The sequence below is a fragment of the Myotis brandtii genome, unplaced genomic scaffold, assembly GCF_000412655.1.
Source record: "Myotis brandtii unplaced genomic scaffold, ASM41265v1 scaffold550, whole genome shotgun sequence".
NCBI classification, from domain to species: Eukaryota; Metazoa; Chordata; class Mammalia; order Chiroptera; family Vespertilionidae; genus Myotis; species Myotis brandtii.
The window spans coordinates 3519077-3539568 of NW_005370043.1; the positions used below are offsets into that span (position 1 = coordinate 3519077).

Below are 20492 nucleotides of genomic sequence, written 5' to 3' on the forward strand. Positions count from 1 at the left end.
GGACATATGTAATACTTTCAACAATAAAGAATTATTAAAAAATAATAAATAAATAAATAAATAAATATGGGTGCTTTCTCTGAGATTCAAAAGGTAATATATGATGGAATGTTCAACTAATTTGAAGCCAAATCCTATTCAAAGTTACATGGGTTTTGATACTTCTTTCCTTAATGAGGCCCTTGGGCTAAAGACAATGGGTTGTTACTAAAAAATACTCATATTGTTTTTTGAACTGGGAGTATTAGAACTATAGAAAACTAGAGGCCCAGTGCACAAAATTCATGCATGGGGGCGGGTCCCTCAGCCCAGCCGGTGCCCTCACAATCTGGGACACTGCATGCACCAGTGACCATACTTTTCATACAGGTGAAAGGCATCTTGCAGCTACATTATTTTTGCCCTGATTATAAAAAGTAGTATATAACATGATCCTTCTGAGGCAGTAGTACCATTTTCCCCATCTTATAGGTGGAAAAACTAAAGCAGAGAGAAGTTAAGTAATTCGCTTTGTCACACACTGTGCAAGCCAGAGTCCATGCATGTCATTGCTGCATCATCCTGTTTTTTCAGTATTAGAGTAGCCTTGCCAGGTTTTAATTTTTAAATCTAAGAGACTGTTCCCAATATATAGGGTTGGGTCCTAGGCCTGGCCGGCGATCAGGGCCGATCTGTGGGGCGACCAGCAGGCAGGGCGATCATGATGTGCTATCCCCTTATCACTGAACAATCAGCTTACATAAAAGTGTTAAGGTACAAGATGCAAAGTGATTAATCAGTCACAATTACATCCCCAATCCTTTTTTCCTTAAGGAAGGATATAACGTTCTCCAGGATTGTTATGACTCAACTGGTCTCAAACTAATTTCTGCCTTGCAAAAGCTGGATTCATACACAGAGAAACAACCATATAAATAGAATTGTTTCAGCCATAAATTAGAAGGAAATTCTGCCATTTGCAACAACATGGATGGACCTTGAGAATATTGTGCTAAGTAAAATAAGACAGAGAAAGACTAATAATGTATGATCTCACATGTAGAATCTTAAAATAATCAAATTTATAGAAACATAGAGTAGAAAGGTAATTGCCAAGGGGCTCAGTGGTAGGGAAAATGGGGAGATGTTAATCAAAGGGTATAAACTTCCAGTTATAAGACAAAAAAGTTGTGGGGTCTCGTATACTAGTACAGCATGGTAACTAAACAATATATACTGTATTATATACTTGAAAGTTGCTAAGAGAGTAGATCCTTTTTTTAAATATGTATATATTTTTTATTGATTTCAGAGAGGAAGGGAGAGGGAGAGAGAGATAGAAACATCAATGATGAGAGAGAATCATTGATTGGCTGCTTCCTGCACACTCCCTACTGGGGATGGAGCCCGCAACCTGGGCATGTGCCCTTGACCGGAATCAAACTTGGGACCCTTCAGTCCGCAGGCCGACGCTCTATCCATTGAGCCAAACCAGATAGGGCAAGAGAGTAGATCTTAAATGTTCTCACCCCCCTTGCCATAGACACACACACACACACACACACACACACACACACACACAATTGCAATTATGTTTAGGTGAAGAATGTGTTAACTAATCTTATTATAGTCATCATTTCTCAATATATACACATATCAAATCATCACACTGTATACCTTTTTTTTCCCACACTGTATACCTTAAACTAACACAATGTTACTTGTCAATTATATCAAAATAAAGGTGGGGGTGGGGGATGAAATAATATGTAATAGTAAATCTCTAAATAAATAAATGATTAGAGAGAAAAAACTGCTTTACTGAAATCAAAGTTGATAGGTATGAAATCCAGATATGTATAATAGTCCACTGGTTCCCAAAGGTCAAGGGGGCTAAAGCACCTTCACAGAGTCCTTTGCAGAATGCAAGAATATAGTGGAAGAGGCCCTCTGACTCAACACCCTCTTTGACTCCTTGCCTAATAAATAACATTGCAGAGAGACAGATTCAAACCAGAGCTGGAACAGGAATAAATTACAAACTCTCTCTACCAGGACTTTCAAACTTTTTTTTTTTACCATGACCTACAGAAAGAAATACAGTTTACACTGTAACCCAGAACATATACATGTTTCTAATTGAAACAAAAATTTCCCAAAACAATACTTATCCTTATTATGTATGACGCACTAATACTTTCGATTCTATCTCTTTATTCTCCTCCCTTAATGCCTATAACTTGTACTAGAAAGCAAGGAAGTGCTCAAAGGGGTCATATCAAAGGACCGAAGGGGCTCTCACTGGCCAAACTTGGAATTAATGATCACCAAAAATAATCATAAATGTAACTAATTATAAAACACTGAATAAATATTCACAAAGGAGGAACACCTCATTTACGGACATTAGTGGTCTTTACTTTGAAAATTGGCAATAAAAGGGAAAGAATCAAGCATTTCCCCTACCTTTTTACAAGAAACTGTGATTCATCCTCCAGTATATGAAGGAAATAATTCTTTACAAAGAGTGCCAGCTAATAAATGTAGAAAGAATGTCAATTAGAAAGTCATCATTCTACAACCTCTACTTAAATAAATGATTCTGGCAAAAAATTCATCAGTGGATGATCATTAGGTAAAAGAATAGCCGGCTTGTGTGCTCAGTTGTCGAGCATCAACCTATGAACCAGGAGATCATGGTTTGATTCTGGGTTGCGGGCTCCATCCCTAGTAGGGGGCGTACAGGAAGCAGCTGATCAATGATTCTCTCTCATCATTGATGTTTCTATTTCTCTCTCCCTCTCCCTTCCTCTCTGAAATCAATAAAAAAATATATATTTTTTAAAAAGCATATTAGAGAACAAGGTATTCAGAATGTGCCAAATTATTACTTCACAGATTCCTTACTAATTGCAAAGAGAAAAATAAATTTATTTTACAATGAGAAAATACAGCAGTCACCACTAGAAGCAAGAAGTCAAACTTAACACCACCAATAGTGGGGACAACCTGACTGTATGTACCTCCTGTGGTGATATAATATGAAGTACACAGTATCACCTAATGAAGTTTAACCTGAATCAAATTAAGCCTTTAATCCTAAATTCTAGAATACAGAAAATATATGGGCTAGAGAAACAAGTAAAATGACAACACAATGACAAAGACAAATCCAGAATATAGAACATTCTAAAAATAAATGCCCTGGTCTCTTAAAAAAGTCAATACCAAGAGGGGAAAAACAGGGGTGGAGAAAACTGTGTGGATTTTAAAAGTCTAAAGAGATATTACTACCTAATGAAATGAGAACTTTGCTTGAATATTGGTTTATAAAACCAACTACAGCTATAAAAGGAAATGTGGGGACAAATGGGAAAATTTTTTTTAATCCTCACCTGAGGATATTTTGTCTATTGATTTCTAGAGAGAGTGGAATGGAGGGAGGGAGGAGGTAGAGAAAGGGAGAGAAACATTGATGTAAAAGAGACACATCAACTACTTGCCTCCCACACACGTCCCTACTGGGGTGGGGGAATCTGCAACCAAGGTACATGCCCTTGACCTGAAATCAAACCCGAAACCCTTTGGTCCTGTGGAATATTATTTCAATTTTTGGTTTATTTGAAATTTTTCATAACAAAAATTTGAGGAAAAATGCTGTGCAACCCTTTAAAATGATATTGCAATCCACTAATAGAATGCAACTTGCAGGCTGTAAGATACAACTTATAGCCAATGGTAGGGCAGTCATAATAATATCTTAGCTCTTACATTATCAACAATTTGGAGCCAGTTTTCTTAAGCATGGGTTTGCCCATAAAGAAAAATGAACCTTCATGAAAATGCTCATGTGGGATAAGGCTTTCTTAGTCTGCAACCCTTTGTCAAGGGTCTCCCAAGTTTTATATTTTTTCTGCCAATTAATAACTTACTTTATTTGATAAGTAAGAATAATCAGTAGAAAAATTCCTATTAATGTCAGGGAAATTTTATTTGTCCTTCTACTTTTAGAGGATTTTTCCCAATTCAGGGTATATGACATTGAAGTTTTTTTGATCCTGTTCCTCTACAATTAATGTCCCCAACTACCCTTAGCCTCCAGTTCCCAAGCTGCTTTCCAGGACACCTGGAAGCAAGCTGCATGGCTGACTGCAGAAAAACCCTTGCTCCCACACCACATCTGGTCCTCCCTTTCCATCAAATCAAATGCCAATTTATTGCCCTCTGATGTACAGTCTATCAGGCTACTTCCTGGATGCCTCCACTTCACACTGGGCCAAAAATCCAAGGCAATAATGTGAGTTCCACAAACGGGCAAGTAATTGCTCAATAAGCATGAAACAAGGAAAGGTCAGTTGTGATGTGTGCACATGTGGCAGCCCTTCACAACTCAACCTACAGTAGTATCAGTGGTAACAGAAGGCTGGTGTTACAGAAGAGGCATGCAATGAGAAGCCAGCCAACAGGCAGACAGGACTTCTTGTCCATCTAAGTCCTTTTTTCTTTTTCAAATAATGTGCCCTTAACTTAATCTCTCCAGACCAAAGTAAAGAAACAAAGACCTTAAAACTGGTAAGGAGCATCTTATCACCTAGTTTCCAGAAGCAAACGGGAGAGCTTAAATTAGTTACTGCCCTCCATTTACCACCCTTTTTTAATGAAGTGATCTAAACTGAAATGATATAATCTCCATGTTGCTGTATACCCGGCTCTATCTTTTAATGGGTGCCAGGAAAGACAAATGTACTCACCCTTTCCCTAAACATATTCAATATCACTTTAGAAATTGAGGCCCTGGCCAGTTTTCTCAGTGGTTAGAGCATTGGCCTATGGACTAAAGGGTCATGGGCTTGATTCCCAGTCAAGGACACATACCTGGGTTGCAGTTTGATCCTCTCTCTTACATTGATGTTTCTCTCTCTCTCTCCCCTTCCCTTTCACTCTCTCTAAAAATCAATGGAAAAAATATCCTTGAGTGAGGATTAACAACAACAAAAATTTGTTTAGAAATTGAGGTAACCAATTAAGTAACTATGAGCATAAAGAGGTGGTTAGAGGGGGCCAGGCTGATACAAATAACTCTTTATTATCTCTCCTAATCAAAACTGCACATTGAATTTCAAACATTTGGCTTCTTCTGAAACCCTCTTGGCACTTGTCCTGAGTTTGAGTGAGTGGAAAGAAGAAAGGGACTCTGCCTGCCTCCTTGTTAAAAACAAAGCAGCAGCTGGCTTTTCCTCCTTTTACTCATCTGACTGCTGTCATAGCAAATTGGGCACATAAACAGAGAATAATTTCAGGCCTTTTAATAGGTGGCAGTGCTAAATAGGACAATGGCAGTGAGAGCAATACCAGCAACTATGACACCCACCACAAACCACACTATCATACCACCTATAACCTCTATTAGAAATTAGGTTCCTTTGCCTCTGCCTTTGAGAGACAAGATATTAAGAATACTCCTGCCCTAACCGGTTTGGCTCAGTGGATAGAGCGTCGGCCTGCAGACTCAAGGGTCCCAGGTTCGATTCCGGTCAAGGGCATGTACCTTGGTTGCGGGCACATCCCCAGTAGGGGGTGTGCAGGAGGCAGCTGATCGATGTTTCTCTCTCATCGATGTTTCTAACTCTCTATCCCTCTCCCTTCCTCTCTGTAAAAAATCAATAAAATATATATTTAAAAAAAAAAAAAAAGAATACTCCTTTTTTTTTTTTTGACAACCCCCTTTCAGATACATGTAGTAGAAAATGTGCCAGCAGACTAGTTCTGATGGCTAACTATGTTTGACTATTAGAAAGAGAAAAAAAAGGAGAGCTGGACCCATTAAGAAACCAGACTATACAGAACTGCTTCTTCTCAAGAAAGTCTTCATTTTCTAACCTCAAGGACAAATAAATGTTTGGAAGAACTTGCTTTAGAAATGTCATGTGAAGAGGGTTCAGATCAGTTGGGGAAGGGCCCCAGTAAAAAGAAATAACAAAGTAAAGTTATCTAAATACAGGCCTCTTGGAGCTACCTTATTTATATGAATATTCGGGGGGGGGGGGGGAATGAGGAGGAATCATGGTATTTTTATTTTCTCTAACTATGCTGAAATGCCCATAAGTCTGAGGCCAATCAAGCTACCAAGACTCTAAGGTACCAAAGTCAGTTTGACACAATAATCTCCAAACTAATATAGTCTTATATTTTATTGTAGAACAAGAAAGTCAAAAAGGGCACTGGAAACAGATACTTATATAAGTGTGTCCAACCTTGCCTCTTCCAACACTCATCCCATTACATTAATTTGTCTGCCAAATTTTATTACACTTGGTCTTTTAGCCTCCATTTAGTCAAGCCTTGAACAATTCACAAGTTCAACTCCAAGTGGGACAAAGCTAATGACTTATTCAACTTTCTTCTCATGCTGATTAATAGTGATATATTGTTTACTCTACTACTCCCGAAACCATAAGCCCCTACCAAAACAAAAACAAAAACAAAAGTATGCTTTGCATTCAATCAGTATGGGAGATGATGACACTAGCAAAATCTTTTCTTTTTTCTTTTTCAAATAATGTGCCCTTAACTTAATCTTTTTCCTGACAGTGACTACTAAAATGTCTTTTCCCTATACCTCCCCATCTTCCAATTGAAACATTAAAATTGAGGTTTGAGGCATCCTTGGACAGTTTCACTTCTACTTAAAAGTCTATTTCTAAGAGGCCTAGGCCAGACAAATGTTCAGTTTTAGTTCCTCCTAAAGGTTGGCTTACAGATTCTGTTTAAATGTTCCCTGCAAACCTCTGGAGGTTACATGGATTCAAACCTCCTAGCTCAGAAACCTAATTCACAAAGTTTAAGACAGACAGTACCCTACAGGTGTGTTTGTCCAGGATAAACTACATTTAAATAAATTTCTGATATATCTACTTTCTCCAGGCACCTGATTCTCCCTCTTAAACTCAAGTACACCATTTTTTGCAGTCCAGGTAAGCTCAGTAAAGAAATAGCATATTCCTCAGAATTATTCTATATCTTTGACACTATCTAAACTCTGGCAATATCTAAACTTTGGCTTTACATGAGAAAGTCAAATTAGCAAATGTATAAGCTATCATTTTTGTTCATTTCTTTGGCTTGTTTTGTTAACAAAGGAAAGAGTGAGAATAAAAAGATGGCAACAGATTGCTCTCATTCACTATCATGCATTCCATGCCTGATAGGGAACCATATGGCATAGAGTAGAGGACACAAAGGTTAGCCATGGCATGGTCAGCTAAAGCCACTAATCTTGTAAACCAGCGGTTATTAGGGCAGGAAGAAAGTTTGCCTGTCTGTATACCATGACAGACCCAATGGCTAAGTGCCTAAGCAAACTGCCTAGCACATAACAGATAATCTAACAGTATTGATTAGAAGCAATTTAATAAACCATACAGAGAAGGTATCCAAATCTTGGTGAATCCCAGAAAGAACAAGACCAAGAAGCTAAAGCAGCTTCATAGTTACTATACATGCTTACACTGAACCTCAAGACTACCTTAGTCTTATACTGAATACCCTCATTCTTCAGAGGCCCTCGAAATTAAAAATGCCTGGCATTAAATCTCCAAAGGCAAACTCACTACCCCCACCACCCCCGACATACACACCACTAAGAAGTCTTCCTCTTGCCCGGCCAGAGTAGCTCAGTGGTTGAGCATCCACCTATGAACCAGGAGGTCACGGTTCGATTCCCAGTCAGGGCACATGCCCGGGTTGTGGGCTCAATCCCCAGTGTGGGGCGTGCAGGAGGCAGCCGATTAATGATTCTCTCTCATCATTGATGTTTCTATCTCTCTCTCCCTCTCCCTTCATCTCTGAAATCAATAAAAATACATTTTAAAAAAAAAAGAAGAAGTCTTCCTCAAGCCCTGGCCCTGAAGTCTTTGAAGGCTTTAAAGTCATTAAGAGATGATTCCGTAAGAGCAAAATCTGGTATGACTATTAGACTGTTTAGACTTTTAGACCTTTTAGACTGTTCCTCTCTCTCTGCTTTAAAGCTAAATTATTTTTAAAAGAATTTCTTTGTAATTATCTAAGTTTAAAAACCAAGGACAAAAGCACCCTAAATCTGGAGGCAAAAGACCACAGCCAAACACCACAAATCACAACTGACTAGAGCCCTTTCCATGAAGCTCAGTGGATGAAGGGTACTAAGGCTTACAAACACTTGTCTAGTCTGGGAACAAATAGATCAACGACCACAGACTATGTCAGCTAGAAGAATTCTTCTAAATCATCTACTCTCTTCAGATCTAAAACCAAGAACAATATCAAGTACAGTATATTTCAAGTCCTGATATTTCACTTTCCCTTCCATCCCCTAGCCCAGTGGTCGGCAAACTGCGGCTCGCAAGCCACATGCGGCTCTTTGGCCCCTTGAGTGTGGCTCTTCCACAAAATACCACGTGCGGGCACGCATGTACAGTGCGATTGAAACTTCGTGGCCCATGCGCAGAAGTCAGTATTTTGTGGAAGAGCCACAATCAAGGGGCCAAAGAGCCGCATGTGGCTCACGAGCCGCAGTTTGCCGACCACTGCCCTAGCCCATGCCACAGATCTTTCCACAGTCTACCTATGAGACTGAAGATATCACTAATGTGCAAGAACCCCCACAAGATTTCTAGAAGGATAAAAGGAAATGGGTCTTTGGAATCTAAACCTATGCCAGGGCTTAGGTAGACGTAAGGGAGAGGCAGTGGTCCTTCTGCCCCTAAGGCCAGGACACCCCAGCCCGGCAGGCAGCACAGAGTTAACTACCCACCGCTTTGAGAAGCACAAAGGTACATCACTGCAACATGCCTAACATTTACATTGCCTCTCTCTGCTCATTAAACAGGTTTTGGTTAAATAATGAACAAACTGTATTACAGACTCCGATGAGAATTCCAAAATTATAAATCAACTGGGAAAGCCCAAAGGGGCAGACAGACAGGGAGGGGGGAGAAAGAAAATATTGACTAATATAAAGGGCGCAGCTTGACAGTGGATATTCCTGCCACACCTGATCAAACACACTCTGTTGGGGGAGGGGAAAGAGAGCAAGAGAGAGAAGATGGAACAAGAAATACTGAAATTTGCATCCGGAAAAGATTAAAACGGATTCTTTGGGGATAGAGAAAATACATAATATATATTACTATAAATGCAAAACTGTACTAAAAGCTAACTCAAATGTCAAAGATTACAGCTTGAATAAATTTAAATATAAAAGCCATGTGCTTCTGGAGTTAATGAGAAAGACATAAAAGGACAAACTGGGCTAGAAGGCTGAACAGAGAGCCTTTTTCTGCCTTTGCTGGACAACGGGTTCAAAGCACAGCATCAAATACAGTCAGAGGCTTCCCTCCACAGCTCTGAGCCCAGAGAAAGAACTGGTAAACCCCATCACTTTTCCAATCTACATTTGCTGATTTTTAAAAATTAAGATATAATTCATATTCCATAAAATTCACCCTTTTAGCACTAGCTGGTTTGGCTCAGTGGATAAAGCATCGGCCTGCGGACTGACGGGTCCCAGGTTTTATTTCAGTCAAGGGCACATGCCCAGGTTGCGGGCTCGATCCCCAGGAGGCAGCGATCAATGATTCTCTCTCGTTACTGATGTTTCTATCTCTCTCTCTCTCTCTCTCTCCCCATTCCTCTCTGAAATAAATAAAAACATATTTTTAAAAAATAAAATAAAATAAAGGGTCCCAGGTTCGATTCCGGCCAAGGGCACATGCCCAGGTTGCGGGCTTGATCCCCTCCAGTAGGGGGCGTGCAAAAGGCAGCCAATCAATGCTTCTCATCATTGATGTTTCTATCTATCTCTCTCCCTTCCTCTCTGAAATCCGTAAAAAATATATATTTTAAAATTTTCATCCTTTCAAATTATACAATTCAATAGTTTTTAATATATTCACAGAGTGATATAACCATCACCACTATCTAATTCCGGAACATTTTAAACACCCAAAAAGAAACTTGTCCCCATTAGTAGTCATTCCCCACACCCCTTCAACACCCCTGGCAATCACACATCTTCTTCAGAATAACATCCTAAAAGGATTCCTAAAAGTGGCAGCAGTCAAGTCTCACTGATGGTGAGCCAAGGCTTATCTAAAGTAGAAATATGCAAACTTTGTTCTTAGGTACTCTGTGTCTTCCAAGTGCAACCTTATCTTTAGATTTGGTATTAGAATATTCTATTACTCTAAATGTTAGAAAACATGAAATTGTCAGGCAATTTGGGCAAATACTGACTATAAATGTGGTCCAGAGTTACATATCTGTAAGAATAATAGGTATGGACTTAGCCAACCTTAACCAACCTTACTAGAGACAATGGACTTATTTCCTTCAAAATGCTAATACTCCTGGAGGAGTAGATAGTGCTTATATATATAAATTATCCTCTGACCATTTACAAAAAGAAAACAAATCATTTTGGTTTATTGACGATGTCCAATGAACCACCTATTTCCAACAGTGATATTCTTTTCTTTAAAATATTTTTTTTAATGATTTCAGAGAGGGAGAAGGAGAGAGAGAGAGAGAGAGAGAGAGAGAGAGAGAGAGAGAGAGAGAGAGAGAGAGAGAGAGAGAGAGAGAGAGAGAGAGAGAGAGAAATATCAATGATGAGAGAGAATCATTGATTGGCTGCCTCCTGCATGCTCCCCACTAGGGATCAAGCCTGCAAACCATGCATGCGCCCAGACCGGGAATCGAACTGTGACCTCCTGGTTCATAGGTGGACACTCAACAATTGAGCCATACCAGCTGGGCACCAACAGTGATATTCTTAAACAACAGAAAACCTAGGGAGGAAAATGCAAATAGAAAGCCTTCTTGTAAAAGGAGATCAAGCCCTGCCCTAACCGGTTTGGCTCAGTGGATAGAGCGTCAGCCTGCGGACTGAAGGGTCCCAGGTTTGATTCCAGTCAAAGGCATGTACCTTGGTTGCGGACACATCCCCAGTAGAGGGTGTGCAGGAGGCAGCTGATCGATGTTTCTCTCTCATCGATGTTTCTAACTCTCTATCCCTCTCCCTTCCTCTCTGTAAAAAAATCAATAAAATATATATATTTTTTAAAAATATATTTCTTTATTGATTTCAGAGAGGAAGGGAGAAGGAGAGAGAGATAGAAACATCAATGATGAGAGAGAATCATTGATCGGCTGCCTCCTGCACACCCCCTACTGGGGAACGAGCCCGCAACCCAGGCATGTGCCCTCGGCCAGAATTGAACCCGGGACCCTTCAGTCCGCAGGCCGACGCTCTATCCACTGAGCCAAGCCGGCTAGGGCAATAAAATATATTTTTTTTTTAAAAAGAGAGAGACCAAGCCCAAATCAGTTTCACAAATTAAACTGAGTGGACGTCCTAAAATTCCTGCCATACTTCCTCCAATCTAAGTGGTACACCATTTCCAGTCACATGGCAAGGGCAGTCTCTTTAGTTTCTCTCTCCAAGTTCAAAGCCCTTTCCCAGCCTCCTACCATTAACAGGCTTCCAAGAAAGCAGTCCTCCTGACACTGCCAATCAAAAAAATCTGTTCGTTTCAGTAAAAGAAACAAGAAATTGGTCATGGATTGCAGAGTCCAGGACCACAGAGGCAGCTCACCCATAAACCTGCTCCTAGAAGCCAACACTGTGTGGGGGGTCAGAACCAATCAGAAGACCATGAAATGCCCTACTTTGGGTCCACTCTATCATTTTTCTCAAGCAGGTAATAAGCTAAAACCCAAGAACAACAGGGCAACCTTGGCTGGCATCATTTCAAAATTTGCTACATCTGTTAGCCTCTAGAAAGTACTAGCACCTTTTGTCTTCGTCTGGAAGAAAGCTTGGTAACACCCAGGTATGTTCCTAGTACCACAGACAGAATTGGCTCCTCAGCACATTCTGGTTTTATTAGTATCAAAGAGCAGATAATATGGATTCCTAACCCAAGGATGTAAGAAAGTTAGGCAGCAGAATGAACTTTGGTAGCTCTAACATGGTCTAGAGCAGCGGTTCTGGAGGTCTGTGGACCATTGGTGGTCTGTGAGGTCCGAAAGGTTAGCGATCCCTGGTCTAGAGACCCCAAGTCCTGGACTTTACCATTCACCACAGATATGGTTTCTGAGCTGAAGTCTCAGGATATGTCAGGATAGTGAAAACAAGTACAGAATATGGACTGGATCGCAAGCAGGATATGTGGCTGTCAGGACAGCAGCACCACCTCAGCTCCTCATGTCCACAGAGTGCCCAAAAGGCCTACAAGGCTATTCCAATCTGCCATTTTAGAGTGTTCCCAACCAATACCATGCTGTGTTATAAAATGTTGGCCAAATGTTTCCAAATATATTCACTTGTTTAATCCTTTTAACATCTCTTAGAAAGATAGTACTCTGCACTCTTACCCACCAAAAAGAGTGGTAAATATCTACTCTTTCTTATTGGGATATGTAAGCTTTATCTGTTCAGTGAAAAAAAAAAAAAAAAAAGACAGAAAGAAAAATCTGTGAAGGCAGTCAATTCTTTCTAAAGCATCAAAGTCACTTACAGTACAGGCCATAAAATAAGAATCTACTACCTAGTTGCAACATTCACCCTGCTCACTAGCTAACAACCACCTCCTCTATACTTGATCCTTCTTGGCTAACATTTCCAATAGTTTCAATAAAGTGGAATTTGCTCCTTTAAAGAAAACATTGTAGGGAATCCTTAGGTAACATTAGCCCATGTTTAGGAAAAGTAAAAAGGAAATGGAAATTTTCTCCAGATATTCTTCTAAATTCCTCATAAAAGGAGAAAATGTATTTGTTTATTGTTATGTAATTTGCAAAAGCCTAAAAATGATTTCAATTGTGGTCTTAGATATGTTACTAGCTGTCCATCCCTGCAATAGTTCTTTTCAAGGATATACATTGCAAAAGTCCTTTACAGTCAAGAGTAACACAGATCTGAGGCTTTCCCTTATATCTTTATCACTCCTCTTGAAAAACCCAAAGGTGTTGAGTCTTGCCTCCCCCACCCAAAACACATGTATATATCTAGCGACCTGAACGGCAGAACAACCAGAACGACTGGAATGACAGGTGGCTATGACATGCATTGCGACAGCCAACCGGCCTGATCCCAGCCCGGATCAGCTCCCCCCTCAGGCTGGCCCAGCCCCCAATTGGCCCCCAACACCCTGATCTGGGGCAGGGCCAGCCGGCCAACTGCCCACAGCCCCTCCCCACTGCCGGCCCTACCTGATGGGCCCCCATTGGGACAGGCCGGCCAGACCACACCCGTGCATGAATTCGTGCACCAGGCCTCTAGTACATATATAAGGCACTTCCTGTGTACATTCTCCTCTAATTGCATGAACAGAAGCAATATAGAACAGGGCACTAAACCAGGCATCAGGGGCCAGAATCCAGAATTCTAGTTTTGACTCTATCTCTTAAGATTAGTGTGACCTCAGCTAAATCACCTAAAATGTCTCTGGGTTTCAACTTCATTCATAAAATGGGACAATATATGCCATGCCTCCCCTACAGGGTTATGTAAAAGTTCAATAAGGTAATAAACATGAAAATGGATTGAAAAATTCTAAACATATAAATATTACATAAACTTATTATCATTAGGGAAACATGGTGGAAAAAAAGATTCTGGAACACACTAAGATTGAAAGATCTGTATTACAGAGAGCTAAGGCCCTAAAAGCAACAATGACTTTCTATAACAGAAAGGTTTTTGTTTTTCTTTAATTTTTTTTTTTTGTTTTTTGTTTTTTTTTTACAGAGAGGAAGGGAGAGGGATAGAGATACATCGATCAGCTGCCTCCTGCACACCCGCTACTGGGGATGGGCCTGCAACCAAGGTACATGCCCTTGACCGGAATCAAACCTGGACCCTTCAGTCCGAAGGACACTCTGTCTACTGAGCCAAACTAGTTAGGGCAACAGAAAGGTTTTGTTGCAAATATTAAAAACTTTATTTGTGCCACAAACTTCCTACCTTATGGCATGCATAAGGTAGACAAAGAAAGTAGTTCAAACCAAAATAACTTACTTATTACTCACACAATGAAGGAAGCTTATAATTGTATGAATGCTGATTCCCCACTAAAGAGGGATGTCCTTTTAGGAACTCGAGGAAAACGATCAGCAATACAATAAACCAGGGGCAATCTATACCCATGACTCAAACCTGGCTTGCAACCTGTTTTTTTAAAGAAAATTTGATTTATCACTCATTCACTTAAGTATTATCTATGTCTGCTTCCAAGCTACCAATGGCAGAATTGAGTAGTTACTATGGCCTGTAAAGCCCAAAATATTTACTTTACAGAAAAAGTCTGTCCATCCCTGCAATAGTTCTTTTCAGAAAAAGTTTTTCCATCCCTGCAGTAAATCAAACACATGTCTTTTTTACCAAGATAAATAGTCTTACATAGATGTGAGGACTTACCGGTTATGCTGTTTAGAACCTCCTTCAGATGACTGAAACTGTGCAGCAGAGGATCCCGTTCTTCATCCTGCAACAAACAGGTGCGGTTATTTTTTAAATCATTGTTGGACACAAAGGAAAAAGGAAACAAAGGATAGATCAAGGGCTTTCTCTGAATCCAACCAGAAAATCCAGTAAGTTTTTATTTTTAGGAAAAGAAAGTTAGTATACATTTTTCCAGTTGCTTAATCTCTTAATTCATAGAGGTCCTCTGGGCTTACCTAAAATAGTAAATCCTGAAGTATTAATCTACACCATGACCACAGCACTCAAGCTACCATAGATTGCCAGGTCCTTTATATTTGCTATGGTCTGAATGTTGGTGTCCCCTCAAAACTTACATGTTGCCCGGCCAGCATGGCGCAGTAGTTGAGTGTTGACCTATGAACCAGGAGGTCACAGTTCGATTCCCAGTCAGGGCACATGCCTGGGTTGTGGGCTAGATCCCCAGGAGGCAGCTGATCAATGATTCTCTCTCATCATTGTTTCTATCTCTCTCCCTCTCCCTCTCCCTTCCTCTCTGAAATTAAAAATACAAATATATAGCCCTAGCCGGCTTGGCTCAGTGGATAGAGCGTCAGCCTGCGGACTGAAGGGTCCCGGATTCGATTCCGGCCAAGGGCACATGCCCGGGTTGCGGCTTAATCCCCAGTAGGGGGTGTGCAGGAGGCAGCCGATCAATGATTCTCTCTCATCATTGATGTTTCTATCTCTCTCTCCTTCTCTCTTCCTCTCTGAAATCAATAAAGAAATATATTAAAAAAAATACAAATATATAAATATATATAAATATATATATTTGTAACTTACATGTTGAAATACTAATGCCCAATGTGATAGAATCAGGGGGTGGGGGTCTTTAAAAGGTGGATGAGTAGGTCATGAGGGCAGAGCCCACATAAATGGAATTAATGGCCTATAACAGAGTCCCAAAACAGCTCTCTTGCTCCTTCCACCATATGAGGACACAATAAGAAATAAGAGACCCAGAAGAAGACCCTCATATGACCATGCTGGCATCATGATCTCAGACTTCCAGGCTCCAGAACTGTGAGAAATAAATTTCTGTTGTTTATAAACTACCCAGTTTGTGGTATTTTGTTATAGCATCCCAAACAGACTAAGATATATGTATTATTCTCTCTCTTCTTCATATTCATTATATAATCGCACATGCTCATTTCAAAGACATTCCTGATTCCACTCTCACTTCTAAAACAACCTATTTTTATAAATGAGCATGAGAAATTTCCAAACACCAAGTTGAAAATGTCTAAACTGTTTTTACAATTGTGGTCAAAAATTGTTTTATACAACTGTACAAAAAATATCCTTAAACATATGTATACAACAAAGAAAGCCAGCTTTATAACAGGTAAATTTCTTATTCATCTGATTGGCAAGATATGGCCTACTCTATGTATAGAAGCTTGATGAATTCTCAAAGAATTTCATCACCAAGCCATACTCCACGTATAAATAACTAAACTAATTAAATAAATGCGATAACCCTAGAAGATAAGGAATCTGACATTTTTAGGCACTTTAAAGAAGTCCCAAGTACTAGCTTAAGTTATTTACAAAAATAGTTAGAAGAAGAATGGTATCATCTTTTAGGCCCCAGAGAAAAAAAGGCAGCCTGTAAATTTGACATTAGCTGGAATAAAACACAAAGTCCTTGATATCAAGAACAACTCTAAGCCCTGGCTGGTTTTTCTCAGTGATTAGAGCATTAGCCCTCAGACCTGAGAGTCTCAGGTTTGATTCCCAGTCAAGGGCACATATCTCGGTTGCAGGTTCGATCCCAGGCCCCTGTTGAGGCTCATTCAGGAAGCAACCAATTGATATGTCTCTCTGACTTTGATGTTTCTATCTCTCTCTCTCTCTCTCCCTCCCTTCCACTCTCCAAAAAAAATCATTGGGGGGAAAAAAATATATCCTCTGGTAAGGATTTAAAAAAAAAGAACAACAACTCTGAATTCCTACTATCCTCATTATTACTGGAAAATTGATTACTGTTTTAACTATGCACAGATCCCTAACAGCAAATCAGTGACCAAGCTTTCTGCCCATTCCCCACTTACCAATGGAATATGGGTGCTCCATCGGGCATTCCGTTTGATGGCCCCAACCACAATGTTAATCTCCCCTTGAATGATGTAAATATTCTTATCCACCATCCTGGCAAACCTACCAAAACAGTTAAGAAAAAAGTATAGTTAATATTTGCTTACCCAGAGCATGTCCATGCTTAAATCAGTACTTGGTAAGGTTAGAATTATAATTTAAATTTTAAATACCAAGATTTCTGGAAGTTCAAGATACAATAATTCAAAACACATCAATACAACCCTGGCTGGTGTGGCTCAGTAGGTTGAATGTCAGCCTGTGCACAAAAAGGTTGCAGGTTCAATTCCTGCTCAGGTCACATGCCAGTGTCGCAGGCTCGATCCACAATAGGGGGGTGTGCAGGAGGCAGCCAATTGATGTTTCTCTCTCACATCGATGTTTCTTTCTTTGCCTTCCTCTCTCTAAACTCAATTAAAACTTTTTTTTTTTAAAGCATCAATCCTGCCCAGCTGGCGTGGCTCAGTGGTTGAGCTTCAACCCAGGAACCAAGAAATAACTGGCTTGATCCCAAGTAGGGGGCGTGCATGAGGCAGCCAATAGATGGTGTTTCTCTATCATCAATGTTTTTATTGTTCTATCCCTCTCCCTTCCTCTCTCTCTAAAAATAAATTTTTTTAAAAAAGCATCAATCCAGAAAATTTATCAAAGGTTCCTCAACAATCTCTAGCAAGCATGTAAAGTTCTTCAAAGGTGGGGTGGGGGCTCAGTGGAGGGAGGGCAATGGGAGACATCTGTAATACTAACAATAAAAAAAAATCTCTCCTATGAGGCCTTTAGATATGCAGAAATATCTGTGTTGCTAGTTTATTAAAGATACTAGAAGCCCGGTGCATGACATTCATGCATGGGGGGAGGGGGGGGAGGGGTCCCTCAGCCTAGCCTGTGCCCTCTCGCAGTCCTGGACCCCTCAGGGGATGTCCGCCTGCCAGCTTAGGCCCACTCCCCAAGGGGTCCTTAGCGCTACTGTGGAGGCAGGAGAGGTTCCCGCCACCGCTGCCGTGCTCCCCACCATGAACCCAGCTTCTGGCTGAGCAGCGCTCCCCCTCTGGGAGCGCACTGACCACCAGGGGGCAGCGCCTGAGTTGAGCATCTGCCCCCTGGTGGTCAGTGCATGTCATAGCAACCAGTCGTTCCACCGTTCAGTCTATTTGCATATCAGCCTTTTATTATATAGGGAACTTCAGATCTTCCCAATGTTCTTTATTTTATCCACTCAATAAAATAATAATGAAGGTTCAAGTTAAAAGAAAAGAATGAAGTCTTGCCCAGCTGGTATGGTTCAGTGGATTAAACATCAACCTATGAACCAGGAGGTCATAGTTTGATTCCCAGTCAGGGCATGGTCCAGGTTTCGGGCTCCACCCCCAGTGGGGGTTGTGTAGGAGGCAGCCAATCAATGATTCTCTCTCATCATTGATGTTTCTATTTCTCTCCCTCTCCCTTCCTCTCTCTGAAGTCAATAAAAACATATTTTTTAAAAAATAAAATAAAAACATGCAGTATTTAACACATAGTAAGATATAAAGAGTAACATAATGGTCAGTATCCAGAGTAAGAATTGCACAACTGAAGTCTCTATGTGTCCTCCCTAATCATATCCTACTCTCTTTCACCCATAGGTCCCACTATTCTAAATCTGAAGTTTATTAAACTTTTTATGCTGTTTTATACTTTTACTTCATTGTATCCTTAAACAATGGGTAGTATTATTCTGCATATTTATACTTTATATAACTAATATGTTGTATATTCTGCAATTTCCCCTTAAAACATTATGTTTCTGAGTCATCCATGTTGTTAAATAATTTAAAGGATCAATAAAGATAAAACTTCTAGTATCCCTCCTTCCTCAAATTATTTAGGCAAGATGAGTATGCTCTACATCTCTGGAAGGATTTTTAAATTTATTTGTATTGACTTTACAGAGAGAGAGAGAGTGAGGATAAGAGAGAAACATTGATCAGCTGCCTCCCGCACTGATCAATGGTTGCAGGGATTGAGCCTGCAACCTGGGAATCAATCTGAGGACTTTCTGGTGCAGGGACGATGCTCAACCAACTGAGCCACACCAGCCAGGGTCTCTGGAAGGATTCTTAAGAAACTGCTAACAGCAGCTGCCTCGAGAAAAAAGAACTGGGAACTGTAGAACAGGGTTGATAGGAAGACTTACTTTTTTCTGTATGTTAATTTGCACCTTTTGAATTTTGTGTCACATACATATATTGCCTATTACCTATTTTTTAATTTTAATTAACTGATTTTTGAAATGAGTAGGCTCTTTATAAAAGTAGTTGTGCCCAGCTGGTGTGGCTCAGTGGTTGAGCATCAACCCAGGAACGAAGAGGAGCACTAATGATGTAGAGTGTACAAGGTGTCCAGAGCTGGCCAAGGAATACACCATAGTTGTGCTTTATTGGTACGTATCCTTAAACAATAGATAGTATTATTCTGCATAGTTATACTTTATATAACTAATAAAGTTGTGCTTTATGAAAGTGACCAAGAATTACTATACTAGTAAACAATTACTGGGCTCAAGAAATTTACTCAAAGGGTGGAGGTAAGAGAAAGTCAAACCAGGAAAAAGACTGGTGCCCTGACAGGACAGGACTGGAAAATCCTCCCAAACCTGATAATCAGGTGACCAATGTACCTCAGCTCTACCATGGCACCTCCTCCCTCTGGAGATTCTGAGTTTATCCCAAGAACTATACCCAAGACAAGCCACTAAGATATGTCCAAAGCTGTTCAAAGATGTCCCTTCTGCCAGGTAAGAGATGAAAAATAAAATAAGGCTTCTCTCACTCATCCTTAAACAACGTAGGGCATCCAAAGTATAAGGGTGACAGCTGGCAGAGTAGGACCAAGATAAAAAGTTAGTCCGTGTGATTATATAAAGAGAACCACAGTCTCACAAGGCCTGCACATCTTGTGTATCAGGGGTAATCATCCACTATCATAGGGCAGAATCCATATTTTGTTCCACCTGCAGAGGTTTACAAAAAATTAACTGTTGCCAACAATTTCAAACCCAATGATCTGAAGTTCTAGTTTCTTCTGAAAGACAGAAAACTTAGCATACTATGCCCACATTCCAGAATACTACAGTCCCCACTACATCCTAATACATTCCCACCTGGCTCACTTCACTCATTTACATTTACCTGCTTGATACTCAGTCATTTGAGTTTGTAATCCCTGTTTTATATAACGGCAACAAATCATTACCTCCACGATCATTTCCACTACAAGTGGGACTCCAAATCCCCACACTATTATATTTTCACTTAATTAAACAATCACTATTGGACATACTAACAGAAAAGAAGAACAATAACAGCTAAATAGCTGCCAATTACATTTACATAGCTCTTCCAGCCTGAGGGTAAAATGAACCTTTCCTTCTCCTCCAATTCAACTCCACCCTTATCCCAACAACAGAATCATTCTATTCTGTCACACTGAACCACAGGGACAGACTGATCAATCATTACAAGTGGCATATAAACGCTAGGATAATCCTTCCAATCCTTACTGTATACTAGTAAGTTAGTGGGTCTCCTCAAAAGCAGGAGCTGTGTCTTTTTCCACTCTTGCTGCCCACAGTAGCCAGTCTAAGTATCCTATCAATGAAGTTATTATCTAAAAGTGGCAGTCATTCTGCCTTCTGGAACACAGGAAAGTGCAATAGTAGAAAAACTCTGAGAACTACAAGTTCAACTGGGATTGGTGCCCAGCTACACATGAGAAGTAAAGTGTGTCCCAAAATTCACGCAAGAAGTAATTTTGACAGAAAACACAGGTTTATAATTAAAAACTGTAAATTTTTTATTGATTCATAAAGTATACAGTATAGGGTTATGTATGGAATAGAATATCGGGTAAA

General features: G+C 40.1%; 1 protein-coding gene across 8 annotated transcripts in view; it reads right to left on the bottom strand.

Moving 5' to 3' along the window:
* Positions 1–20492, bottom strand: part of GBF1 (golgi brefeldin A resistant guanine nucleotide exchange factor 1) — a 125128-nt gene that overhangs the window by 100995 nt on the left and 3641 nt on the right. For all 8 annotated transcript variants that reach the window (XM_005878257.2, XM_005878258.2, XM_005878256.2 and 5 more), the window contains exons 2-3: positions 16561–16666; positions 14438–14504 (exon numbers count right to left, since the gene is read on the bottom strand). In XM_005878257.2, the coding sequence (XP_005878319.1) occupies positions 14438–14504; positions 16561–16656 (163 nt within the window). In that variant the 5' untranslated portion in view covers positions 16657–16666. The remainder of the gene's footprint in view (positions 1–14437; positions 14505–16560; positions 16667–20492) is intronic.